Genomic DNA, 13,713 nt, shown 5'->3' with positions numbered 1-13,713 from the left:
GTAGACAGTAGGACTTCAGAGACTTTTAAAACTCGACTTGATGTTATTTTGGAGGAATTAGGTGGATAGGATTTTTGAGCCTTGTTGGGCTAAATTACCTGTTCTTGTCTAGATTGTTCTAATCAAGAGAAGCAGAAATAAGCTTGTACGCTGTCCTCTTAATGATATGAAAAATTCCAAACTGCATGAAATGATATCAGTATACAAAAATAGGTTTAAAGAAAAAAATGTAAATGGCTTTAGTTTTAAATTCCTTAAGATGTGGAGCATCAGAGCAGTGCTCATCATCACCTGTGCAATATGTGAATTAAACAACCCAAAGCAATCATCTCTCAGCATGTAACTGTGAAACTGACTGTGGACAAAGGTACCATCTTAACAGATTCAATAGTTATTATATTTGTTATCTTCAATTTTAGGATTATTTGAAATGTTTGAGAAGGGGGTTGAGGGAACAGACAAGTACAGTAAGTTTAGTCTACTGGATGTAAAAAAGTGTTTCTAAAAAGCCACCCATTTTACAAGGCTGCAGTGCCATCTATTGACTCGATTTGAAAAAGTAAATCTTTATTCTTTTCACAAAACCTTGTCACAAAGAGGCCAGGTTAATATGGAAATTTTTACAAGAGAAGCAAACAAATCTAACTTCAAATTTGAGGTCAGCCTAAAGAGCGTATTTACTTACTTTTTAAAATCAGTAGCAAGCCTACAAGTTAACTATTAATACGTGAATCTATGAGGTAAATAAATGAAAAAACTATTTCCTTTGATAGCAACAGTTAACATCAGATTTGATACAAAGTTAACCCACGTTTTTTTTCCCCAAAAAACGATACAGGAAATTCATGGGTTAACCATCCCAGGAATTTACTAGGATTGACTTATTTACTCATGCTATGGTACATATCAAAGTCTCATCTCAGGTAAGGGGGCAGGGGTCCAAGGTTCAAAAGAGGCCTGTGACCACTAATTTAAGTCCTTTTCTTTCTTTTAAAAAGGAAACACACTGCTGTGCCGTGTTTCTTATATTTAATTAAGTATTACTTTGAACAATGTTCTCAATTTACAAAAACACACTCGAAACAGAGGCAATGCCAGGGATGGGGAACTGCGTATTAGTGGTGGGAGATGTACATCTAAAAATGTACAACTGCTACACTTTTAGTCTTGTAAAAATGCAAGAAGCTCAACTTCCACCTAACCAGCGATAAGCACATCACATCGTAACATGTCACCACTGCTGAAAAAGCTCAGGAGCACTGGGCACATGGTTGTTGTAGTAATGAATGAGACTACACCGTCTGTGAATAAAAGGGATGAGTCTGGGTTTTACAGACCTCAGGAAAACACTCCCTGCCTCAAAGCGTAATACCAATTGCAAAATGTGATGGTAAGAACGTGTGAAAGGCTCTTTCTTGTTTTAGTCTCACAATGACCCCTATACACAAGGTGAGGTCCACTCAGAAACTGTGTGATGAAAGCGAAGTGGAAGGACTTGATTGGCTTGTACAAAAACCTGACCTCAATCCAATCAAACAGCTCCGAGATGAATTGTAAGCATTTGACAGAGGCTTCCCATCCACTCTAAATAAGCATGAGAAGATCTGCCAGGAAGAATGGGATATACTGCCCAAATCCATGTGGGCAAATCTCGTCAAGACTCAAAGCTCTAATTGTCAATGGTGCTTCTACAAAGTACTGAATTAGGGGTCTGAGTACCTGCATGAATGTGAGATTTCAGGTATTGATTTTTAATATATTTGGAAACTTTTCTGAAAATGTGTTTTTTACTTTGTCATTATAGGGTTATTAAGTGTAGATTAACTTGCAGAAATGGCAAATGTATGTGTTTATAGTTAAACCTACGACACAATAAAGTGTGCAGAAAATGAAGGGATCTGAATAGTTTCTGAATCCACTGTACATGTCAAAATGAGAAGAACTAAAGCCACTGTGACTTTTTATCATGGCCCACATCAGATTTTACAGCCAAAGTCACTGTATCAGGTCAGTTTACACGAATGAACACTGCAGCCCATGTCACACTGACAGACTGAGTGCCAATCTCCCAGAGCCGTTGTGCTCACCCCTTTATCTGACAGCCAATAGTGTGCTGCCTGACACAGCTGTTTCTGTGCGAAGGGTTAACAGCTGTGGTGAATTCAGCAGCAGTCTATGTCATTTATTTGTTTTTCTTTCCATTCTGTTGAGGTATGTAAAATATTTGTAAGGTTTAAAACAGGTATGTTCCTTATTCCATGTTGCTAAATTCCATGCATTATACTTCAGGGTGAGCATTCATTGGTTCATTTGGTTGTCAGCTCTCCTGCGTATACAGCCAACACTACAACTAATAAGAAAATCAAATCTGTTTGATTTTATCCTAGCTGGTCACAATGGTTGGGTATGTCACATTAGACGATTGATTTCACAGGAGCGTGCCACCGACTGCCTGTGATTGGCTAAGATTATGTAAATGAAGGCTACGAATGAAAACTGCTTGAAAAGAGGTCTAATGTGACATAGCCTTTACCTTGTTTGAAGTCATCAGTCAAATTCTTGAATTCATTAATCTCCTGACTGGGAAAACCAATACGTGTCCATTTATGTGTTTTATTTGTTTTGTATAACATAAAAGGTATACTCCCAGTACGTTAACACTAAGCCTTATAAACTATGCAGATGTAGGTGAAAACTCATGAATATGGCTTATTGTTGCCCTTCTGTGATGGTGTCCATCTTTATGTGGGTTGCCTTCTGCTGTAGCACATTTGATGTATGTTGTGTTGCTCTGAGGGTTTTCTATGCATGGATTTCATCACTGTTGCTGAGGTTCCTTTCCATAACCCTAGTGGAATGCATTTGTCTTTACCATGCAGACACCCATCTTTTATAACTGCCATGGCTTCTGCCATTATGTGGGAAGTATTCTTTTTCTACAAGAGGTATATTACCTTACCCTAATATGATGGCTAACAGTCCTGGAGAAATTTGGAGAAAGATCCTGCTTTCAAAGTATTTTTGGTGCTACGTAGCCTTTTCCACATGGCACATTCCTCATGTGTTGTATATGATAGATTGCCTATGTGTAACCTTCTGATACTGGTGTGAGATGGCCTGTAACACTGTTCAACTTTACCATAACTAACTGCTTACAAGTGGTAATGACCACCTCTCATTTCAATTCCTCTGCAAGTGGCCTTGTTAGGTATGAATTGAAGACAGATTACCCACAGACAGCTACGCGTCAGATGAACATCCAAGAATGGCTGGCCCTCAATTTTTTTTCACCATACTATTAACGTATGCAGCACACTCTTTCACAAGAAGCTTGGAAAGAGAGACTGGAAAATGCTACAAACAAAACATTTACAGCTTTGGCCAATTTTGCTTCACCATACTGACTGCTTGTGAAACTGAAGATTTGTGAGATGTCCACAAATTTCAAATTTACCCTTCTTCATATTATGATGTCATATGTTCTGGCTTATAGGCTACTGAACTTTCTGACCCTCACCATCAAGGCTGCATCATGTACAAAAACTTTAAATTGAAAAGGTAGGACAACAAGTTAACTTTATCTTTCAGCCATGTTGGTATTATCACTGCCATGGAACGACACTTGTGTTGTGTTAGTCTGGCATAAGTGCAAAATGGACGATGATCTGAAATTTGAAGATTTATTTATTTATGTTTTTGGACAATGCAATACAGAAAAAGTGGGAAACTTATATAGACAGAGCTAGACCATGGAGAAAGGAGGGCACAAGAGTATACATTCTGCAAAATGTCTACAGACACTGAATACCTAAAGGCCCAGCTGGAGCCCAAAGATGTCTGTCTTTATATTTCGCTACCACAGCCACCTTTAAAGAGTGAAACTGTTTGCACACAAACAACTAGCTGGAACTGTTAAAAACTTACTCTTCTTAAATCCCAGATGTGGAATCTTACAGATAGGGGTATTTCTCTTTTCCATAAAGCGATGTAATTGATCAAGGAACTGTTGCTCCTCAGGGAGTGGGAGCCATTCTGACTGTACTTCAACACTTCCTGTTACATTCTCCTGGAAGAAAAATAAAAAGAGATTGGCTCTGGTGTTTGATAGGTCTATGTGGAATATCAATTTATGTAAGAAAACATCATTTCAAAGAGGTTATATTATAGCAACATTTGGGTTCACAGTTCTGTGGTATGAAAAACTAATTTGCAATTAAAAATTACAAAAAAAAAAACCCAAATCACTCTTCATGTTTAATTGTTAAATTCATTCAAAATTAAGGATTACACAGCATGGAAATAAAAAACCGCAAAACATAAATGGGCCCAGTAATCTGTTTCAGCTATCATTTATATTCATGCCACTGCCTTCTGCCTTGAATGACAAATAAAATATAAAAATATAAAAATTACAATACACAAGGGCTGAAGCACAGGATACACAATGAAAATAAACAACATTTTAACCATGTGCACCTAACGTGAATTCTCTTTACAGCATGTACCTGGTAGCTTATAGATTTCAAAAGAATATGATGCGCCATATGTGCATATTGTTTGCATGAGCATTCATGGTTTGAACAGAGGAATCCTTTATCATTTCTTTTAATTTTAATACCAGTGCCTTGTTTGTGTGATCTACTGTATACTGCAGGTCGCTCCGTTTTTCTGGACAGGATGTACAGTAAACAAACAAAAAAAAAAAAAGTGAGCTTCATTTCTTATACGACAAATGAATGAATGAATGTGAAGATGACAGTAAACATTTTATTATTCTAGTATTGTCACATAAACTGAACCTTAACTTATATGGGGAGGTGAACAGTACTTGGCATTTAACTTATTTCAAGGGCAAGATCTTGCATGGCCCCAATTCCTTCATAAAACCGAAGGGGGTGAATTGGGTCCTGTAAAATGAATGAGGAATATCCATGCTGAAAAATGAGTAATTGTGCACTCGCCACAAGAAAAAAGAAAGAAAGAGGACTTTCTGTTGAGTCTGCCTTATTAAAACACATCTTTCAATTATCCTTGAAAGTGAAGTAAAAGAACGGAGATGTTTTGTAACTGTCAATCAAAGAGAACAAAGGTGGTGAATCAGAAAAGTATTTTTTCATTCTGCTTTGCACATCATCTAGTGGGTGAGCACAATGTAGATGGCAGAGCAGCATTTTAAGACACCTATAAATTACATCTATAGAAGTAATTGTCAATATGTGGCAGTATTTAGATATGTGAAGTTTACTCCTAGTTTGCATAATTTTGCCGTGCTTTGTGTTGCTGCCTGTCACCAACTTGGAATCTGCACCTTCTTTCTCCATCAGTGTGGGTTTTTCATCCGTTAGTTGGTATTTCTAAAGTGGCCAGTGCAAGTGAGTGGTTGACTTTGTCCTGTGATGGACCACTGTCTTATGTATGGTAGATTCATGCATTGCCTCCAATGCTGGTGGGACAGGTTTTGGCTTTTTTAACACTCTAACGACCCATGTAGGTTGTGCAGATGGACAGATGAGCAAATGTGTATTCATAATATGTAGAGAATAATATATTAGCTATTCAGTTTATATGTACCTTCATTCTTTCAATCCAGGCTTCAGACTGACCAAAATGATGAGATTCTAGACTTTTCCCATCTCTTCCTCTTCGTTTTCGAGGCCTTCCTTTTAAGCCCAGAGGAGAGCAAGCTATATCAAATAAAATTTAATAAACGAAAAAAAAATCATGAAGATATCAATGAATGGAACACAATATTTTAATTTTAACAAAGCAAATTAGCTACTGTATGTACTTCCAACTTATTACTTAATATTCCTTAATGTTTTGATAGCATATGTCTTAAAATTATATTGTAATTATATTGTTTATCATCTTTCATAAACATTAAAATGTTAAATCTGTGTAACATAGATAATTATTCAGAAAAAAAAAAATCAAACTGATATAAGCACATACATTTACAGGGCAAAATATAAGACAAGAAAATTACCAGTATTACATAAGAAATGAACCATATGTTACATTAGTAACAAATTAGAATATTAAGGCGAAGGTTGAAGGTAAGGTTTCTACGACAGTGTTAAAACCAGCAATGATGTATGGAGCCGAGACATGTGGCAGTAAAGGGAGCACAGAAGGAGGACTTGTGGCAGAAATGAAAATGTTGAGATGGATGTGTGGAGTTAAAACAAAAGGAAAGAATAGGAAATGAGACAATCAGAGGTACATGAAAAGTAGGAGAGATATAAGTAAGTACAGGAAAGGAGGTTGAGGTGGTATTGACATGTGGTGAGGGGAGACAATGAATATGAGTAAAGACTGATGGGAATGGAAGTGCAGAGGAAGAGAAAGCGAGGGAGGCCAAAGCAGATGGAGATGGATAAAGTACAAAGAACAAATGAAGAAAAAGAGCTCGACTGAGGAGGAGGTACAGGACCGAGCTGTTGGAGAAGGCCAAGCACATCAACCCCACATACCTGTAGAAGTGGAATAAGTTGGAAAAAGTAGTAACAAATTAGGACATAACAAAGGAAAACAAAGATCCAGATGCAAATTTTTTAAACATCATTAAACACCTTAAAAGCACAACTCTAATTGGCATGTGATGAATTACGAGATCCATACAAGACAATTTATTAGAGAAATATATTTAGTGGCTAACCTACCAAACTCAGTCCAGATACTAGCGTTGCTTTCCAGTGTTGGGTGATTAAACGTATCTCTACAGTAAAGGATTCTTGTATTTTGATTAGGCACACGAAGTCCACCTAGAGCTAACAGTTTTGGGTCCCTGAGGTCTGGGAAATGTGCAACATTTTGTAGCCGTTTCTTCAGCGAACGAAAGCGACAGTATTGAGGATAACTCAGGACTTTCACACTTAGATGATCCTGTGGGTCCAGACCTGTATGCAAAAGGCACAGTGTTTTAGCAGTGGAAAGAAAAGATCACTGGCATAAACATTAAACAAATTAAAACTATTTCAACTTATTTTATAGCAACTAAAAATATCTTTTTCTTCATAAACTTCAACAGTTAATTGTATATTAATTTTGTCCATTTTCTCTCATAAACAAGGAATATCTTCTCAGGATTAGTAAAAACTGATTGTGTTATTAACATTTACACAAATATGCCAGGATCTGTTCCACTCTCGCCTGCTGGCTGACTGGCACTGCACCTGACCCACATCCTTCACACTGTCGATGGTAAGTGCATACAATGGCTTCGTGAGTTCTTTTTGACTAATGTTATGTTGGACACCTGCCGACCAGGTGCTACCCAGTGAACTCCACTCCTAGATCTAGAATTACTGCTCCAAAAATGTTGATTTATCTGAGATCAACTCAATTCAATTTTCAACTCAACTTCATTTAAATGCCATTCACTCACATGAATAGTATATGATTGCATGAAATTTTGTTCCTTACAGTCCCCAGTGCGCAGGCAACAATATACATTTAACATATACCATAACATTACCAAAACCAGAACAACAATACAACAAGACAAAAGATGCAGGACCGTAAAGCTTGAACAATGCTCAATATCCATATTAAAGTGCACAGTGCAAAGTGACAAAGGGATATGGTACTGGGTGACATACAGGAGTACAAAAGTCTGACAGCCTGGAGAAAGAAGTGGTTATAGGACTCAGCTGTGCGGTTTCTAATGCTGTGGTATCTTCTATTTGACGGCAGGAGGTCACTGGTGAGAGACGTCTTTCACAATGGCAGAGGCTCCACTCAGATCACGTTAGACATTAACGGATTGCTCTTCATCCGCCCCCTTCCATTAGATAAATATAACATAGGTAACACTCTACATTTCCATCCTTATTGATGGTCACAAGCTCTCAGTAGTGACCTAAAGAATGTGGCTGCAAGTACAAGCTGCTAAAATGAGGATCCCGTGCAGGTTTAGGCTTGCTCTCCATGATAGGGCGAAGAACAAAGCAACATGGGAAGACCTTACGGTAGAACCACTTTGTTTACAGACTGTTTCAATATGTAGTTAGAATGCCACATTTGCGCCACTACCGGGTGGTACACAAGGCATGGCCCACTAAGAGAAAAGACTCGGCACGCTGGGCTTGGCTTCTTGCATGTTTTGAGCATATGACAGGGTAAATAACACATGGATTATGCAACACGATTAACAGGAGATTTCTTTCCCCCATGGACATTATAAAAAAAATGACCAGCTGTTAGGCTGTATTTCAAATTGGCCATATGTCAGTAACAAAGTGCACTGGACACTGCAATTGAAGCTCTGTGGGTCACAGTAAGGAATAGTACAAACGGATCTTCAAATCTTGGCATTCACATGCCAGGTCTGTTTAAGGCAGTGTTTCTCAACCACTGGGTCACACCACCAGTGGGTCGCGGGTTGCCATTTTTGGTTGGTGAGTGGGTCAAGGTGGGTTGCAAATGAGTGGTATGAGCAATCGAAAGTTATGCGCTATATGTTTCCTCGTTTCACCAAGGGAGACCCCCCAATCATACTCATTTCACCATGCTAGTTGGTCATCAATCAACTTAAAAAGGCAAAACTGGGCCACAGGACCAGAAAAGTTGAGAAACAAGGAAGGAAGGCAGTGCGGGCTAAATGCACAATGATTAGCCACATGGAGCAGCACCAATGAAAACAAACCTTAAATGGTCCTGTAACAGTCCAAAAACATATGAGACCCTGTGAAATAATAATAATGACGAAAGATTTATTACTGCTGCTGGTTTGAACAATTTCTACCCTACTGTTTTCTTACGGCCTTCAGCCATAAGTATGAATTGGCTAAACATGGTAGGCGGTAAATTGGCACACATATATTTGCACACATAACTATTATTTTATATTCGTATATATATAAATATTTAAATATTATTTGATAACTCAAATATCTATCGAATACACAGACACACACATATTTGTACATAGTGTGATTCAGTAATGGATTTCTAGTCAATAAAAAGTTTATTAACCATTTACGTAACAAGAAAAATATTATATTTTACATGCACAGCAGTATTTAATGCAGACCTTGCTGGCATTAGTACATCACATTGTGTACCGCTTAGCAAACAAGCTGCAGAGCACTAATGAATCTTTGCGAACTAATACATTTGTACCTTGGTTTTGGTCCAGCGTTTCCTGTTGTCTTTTTGTTTCTTCAATTAGCTGCTTTTCCACAGAGTTTGCTGTTTTTTCTTTCTTAAAGGTGTCCGGTTCAGAACAGGACCATTTCACTAAGTCCTCAACCCGAACTACAATCTTTTTTGAAGCTGCCAAAACCTCATCCTGGTTTAAATAAAAATTACACACAAAGCAAAAAGTCAGAATATTTTATATAACTAATTTGCATCTGAATGAAAAAACAGGAAGATGATTCTATTTGCCATATTATAATTTAAACTGAATTATTCCAGAAAACAATCTGCATAAACCAGGTTGATGTCTAAATCAGTTATAACTGTTTAATTTTTATACCTTTTTCTGTGAATAAACAAACACACCTACCTTTCTTTCTATAAAGCTGCTGGGCCTGGAGATGACACACACACACTGCTTTTTGCTGAGTAAAAAGTCTGTTGCTGCTATTAGTATTTGAATGACTGCTTTGCCTCCTTTTGCTTTTCACAGTGAAAATGGATTTAACAAGGAGCTACTTTATGGTCAGTAGTGTAAGGCGAGTTAATCTATGTCAAATGACCAAGGTGACATCATCTTGACAATTAAAATTAACTTCACGCAGGCAATGTACAATTTTGTCAACAATTACAAATATTTTGTTCTAATGCACAAATGTGGCAGCGGCACAAAGCTCCTGCCTGTGTACATCGTTGGCTGTCACAATGAATACAAGCCATTACTCAAATGTTAGCAGCATAACCATCTCAGAAATTCGTCAGCCAATACTGGAATACTAGATAATAATAATAATAATAATAAATTTTATTTATATTGATAGGTAGGTAGGTAGGTAGGTAGGTAGGTAGGTAGGTAACTTTATTAATCCCAATGGGAAATTCACATTCTTCAGCAGCAGCATACTGATACAATAAATAATATTAAATTAAAGAATGATAATAATGCAGGTGAAAAACAGAGTAAAGTAGGTCAAGTATTGTGGAAAACAGAAATGTCTTCAAGTGTTTAGTGTTTTCTTTATTGCCCACCCAATACAGATAAGAGCTGTGCTGCTGTCTGCTTCCTACCTGGGATGCTATTCTGCTATCAAGTACACTGCCTGTGAAGCCAGGGTTGCCCTTAGACTGGCTGTCTTGCTATACATGAGATTACTGCAAGATGTAAATAGATATTTATTAACTTTCAATTCATAGAGCATAAGGAAAAGAATAACACACTGTGAATGTACAGTAGTTTTCAATTACATCACATTACCAATGACATGGATGCACACAGCAGTTGGGAGTTGACGTTACTGTACTCATATTCATAAATACAAACTTGTCAAGGGTACACATTCTGCATCAGCCAAATGCACAAAGGGAGCCAGGGATGCATCTGTTTCTCCTTCACAAAGTAAATGTATAGTGAGGGGAAAAAGAAACACAAAACTTGATGCCAGGCTGAAATTTCAACCTTCCTTTCTGAAGTAACAGTAAACAAATGAAACCAAAAGTAAAACAAAACAGTACAATAATGTAAAAACAGTATCTGTAAACATTAATAACAGTCATTTTGCAGTCCTTCAGCATCCTGCATGACTGTCTCTTTAAGTCATCACTTCTTGACACCTCTGGTTCACAAAGCTGATAAGCTTCTGAACCTGTAGCAGTGAGACGTTATCCCATTCTTGCAGAAGGGCCTGAGAAGCTGCTGGACACTGGCAGGCAGATGGTCACATCTCTGGATTCTGTGATTGAGGGATTTCCAAATGTGCCCTGTTATGTTAAAGCCATAGAGAGAGAGAAGGAAAGCTAAGGCAGCAGCTGCACAACAGCAGCTGTACGAATATAGAATGGCATTGTCCAGCAGAGCACAGGGCCTCTGACAGGTCATGTTGCTCTAAAATGGTGCTAATCATGTGCAAGTTAGCTCATCAAACAAAAACTGGCAGCCATGGGGTCCCCCAACTTAAAAACCTCTGCTGTAAGACTAAATAGCAGCAAGCCTGTCCCTCACTTTCCTCTCACTGACACAGGCGTTGTCTCTGCTGGTAAATTTCAGAATCTGTCCAGGTGGCACATCTCAAACATTTCTTTCTTTGATGTGTCAGTCCCACTCTTAGATTTTAGATGGTCATAAGTCCTGAAAGTCTGGACATAGTGGAGTGGTTTTAAACATACTGTCTGTTAACAAAGGTACGTGAAATGCCTGTCTCCATCGTGTTAATGGCTCTTTCCCTTGATTCTGGTGACATCTGAGGCGATATGTGAGGCACAAGAAAAAGGCTAAATGTGTCCTTATTGTGACATGAGCAGGTATTGTTCCACTTGAAACCAAACGAGTAAAAGCGCACCTAATGAGCTTGTGTGTGTTTAGCAAGTTGCACTACATCAGTGAACAAAATGGTTTGCTTTTTGAGAAGACTTAAACAAATTGAGAAAAATTCTATAAAAGTACATTAGCTACAACTAAATAGTTTATAGATGCCTTTTCCCACCATATAGGTATCTGTTCTAAACATGCAATTACTTATTAACTGCAGAAATTCAGTTTAATTGTACACTTGGCTAAGGAGGGAACCGCACTCGCTCATACTGGGCCAATTTAGAGTCAACATCTACATGCACAAAACAGTCAGCTATTTTAAGATTTTTCTTTCTTCACTATGTGCTGGAAAGTTACCCAAAAAGACATGAAACATGTGGAACATCTTTGAAGATGTAACATTACACCAAGTGCTGAACATATTACACCCCCACAAAAATTTAATCAGTCAAACCAGCTCAATCTTTTAAGTTCTATCCCCTTAGAGAAAGGAAAACAATAGTACATTATCATATTTCACAGACTAGCAACCAAAAAGCTCTCCGAGAATGACACACTTTAATTTTAACCTAAACTGCAACATAAAGAGAAATGACTTTACAAAATACTTCCAACAGAACAGTGGGCTACGCTTTGCTAACAACCACTAGATTGACTCCATTTCAGGGTAAATGTAATTACAAAAAAAAAAAATCACTTTGAACAAAAACAAAAACAAAAAAAATGAACAACCAGGAACTGATGTAATAATTTAAGTGTACAAACAACAGGAGGCCTAATAATTTGAACTTGTTTGAAATCTTTTTCAGCCTTGTCATGCTACATTTTTATAAATATGAAGTAGTGGTAGGTACGCCTCATTTTGTCTTCATGTTGCAAACCATCATTTGAAGTTTTCAAAGCACATTCTTGACAAGTAATAAGCAAAAAAAAAAAAATGAAGTTAAACTCATCACCATGTTGAGGACAAGTAATAAGCAAAAAAAAAAAAATGAAGTTAAACTCATCACCATGTTGAGAAATCTTATGCTTTATGTTTGCGTAATAATGCAGCCAGATTGTTGAAATCCCAGTTTACACTTTATTTAACTAATCACATACTTCAGCAAAATTACAGTATGTCCACATGTACAAGTTTCTTTTTCACATTGAATAGGTTTATAATTGTGGGGGAATTTTAGCATTGGGTTTCTAAGGAATGACATGTCATGAACTACCCAAGTTATCTTAGCATGTGCACAATTCTAAATTTATTCTGAAACTCCGTCCAGTAACTGAAAACATACTGCTTGAAATACATCCTAAATATAGACATTCAAAAATGATTATTATATTTGCACTGCTGAATTACTGAATTCCAAGCCAATCCCTGATATTTCCATTTAAACTTACTCTTCAAAGGTTTTTATAACAACATGTTTTTCAAGTCTGGTTTGTCAGTGAACCAATTGGTTAAGTTTGTTATGAGGGATGTTCAAATAGTTTCCGCACTTTTATATTTTCGTTGGAAACGGTGAAGGCGGGAGGAGTAGTAATTGGGCATTAAAAAGTTGGTACGAGGCTGGGAAAATTGCATCGCAAACGAAGGTGACTATGAAGAAAAATGATATCATTGTTTTTTGAAATTCTTAATAAACAGAGTTTAAAAAAAAAAGTGTGGAACTTTTTTAAACGCCCCTCGTATATTTGCTATTGTTTGATTTATATTTGAATAATTAGCTTGTTAAGAAATATATTACTAAAGAGTAATATTTAACAGATCAGTCTTATTTGACCCTCTTATTTTCTTTCCCCCATTTGTCCCAATTTTGAAGATTCCTGTGTATAAACAAGCTGGTCGGTTTTACATGAATTCTGCAGTTCTGAACTCCTGTTAAAAGCCTTTGATTTGCTCTTTTCAAGGTTTCTTACGTGAGTGATCAGACTTTGCCATCTCTTATACCGGCGTACAAATCCTGAATTTAAAAATGACTTGGGCCATCATTTCTGTACTCAATAAATTTGTAACTGTGAGACAGAATTACATTTTGAACTTACCATTCATATACACTGAGGGAGAAAAAGGTTGCAACATTTATAATAAAATCAAAAGTAAATCGCAAACTGTGAAATCATTCATACTGTGTTTACAGGCCACAGATGTAAAGGAATGACACCTGCGGACTCCCATGTACTAGAACACTGAAGACGTTTCAAGTACACTGCAGACATTTTAAAATGTGCCTTAACTGACTGAAGCCGAGCCCTGGAACTGCAGTACCCCA

At 37.2% G+C, this 13,713-nt stretch overlaps 1 protein-coding gene across 1 annotated transcript in view; it reads right to left on the bottom strand.

Moving 5' to 3' along the window:
• Positions 1 to 13,713, bottom strand: part of zgc:77151 (uncharacterized protein LOC337153 homolog) — a 53,207-nt gene that overhangs the window by 14,057 nt on the left and 25,437 nt on the right. The window contains exons 3-6 of the mRNA XM_028812914.2: positions 9,124 to 9,292; positions 6,663 to 6,899; positions 5,572 to 5,684; positions 3,925 to 4,066 (exon numbers count right to left, since the gene is read on the bottom strand). Coding sequence (XP_028668747.1) covers positions 3,925 to 4,066; positions 5,572 to 5,684; positions 6,663 to 6,899; positions 9,124 to 9,292 — 661 coding nt within the window. The remainder of the gene's footprint in view (positions 1 to 3,924; positions 4,067 to 5,571; positions 5,685 to 6,662; positions 6,900 to 9,123; positions 9,293 to 13,713) is intronic.

Source organism: Erpetoichthys calabaricus, chromosome 11 (assembly GCF_900747795.2).
Source record: "Erpetoichthys calabaricus chromosome 11, fErpCal1.3, whole genome shotgun sequence".
Classification (NCBI taxonomy): domain Eukaryota; kingdom Metazoa; phylum Chordata; class Cladistia; order Polypteriformes; family Polypteridae; genus Erpetoichthys; species Erpetoichthys calabaricus.
This window is presented reverse-complemented; position numbering and strand designations above follow the sequence as displayed.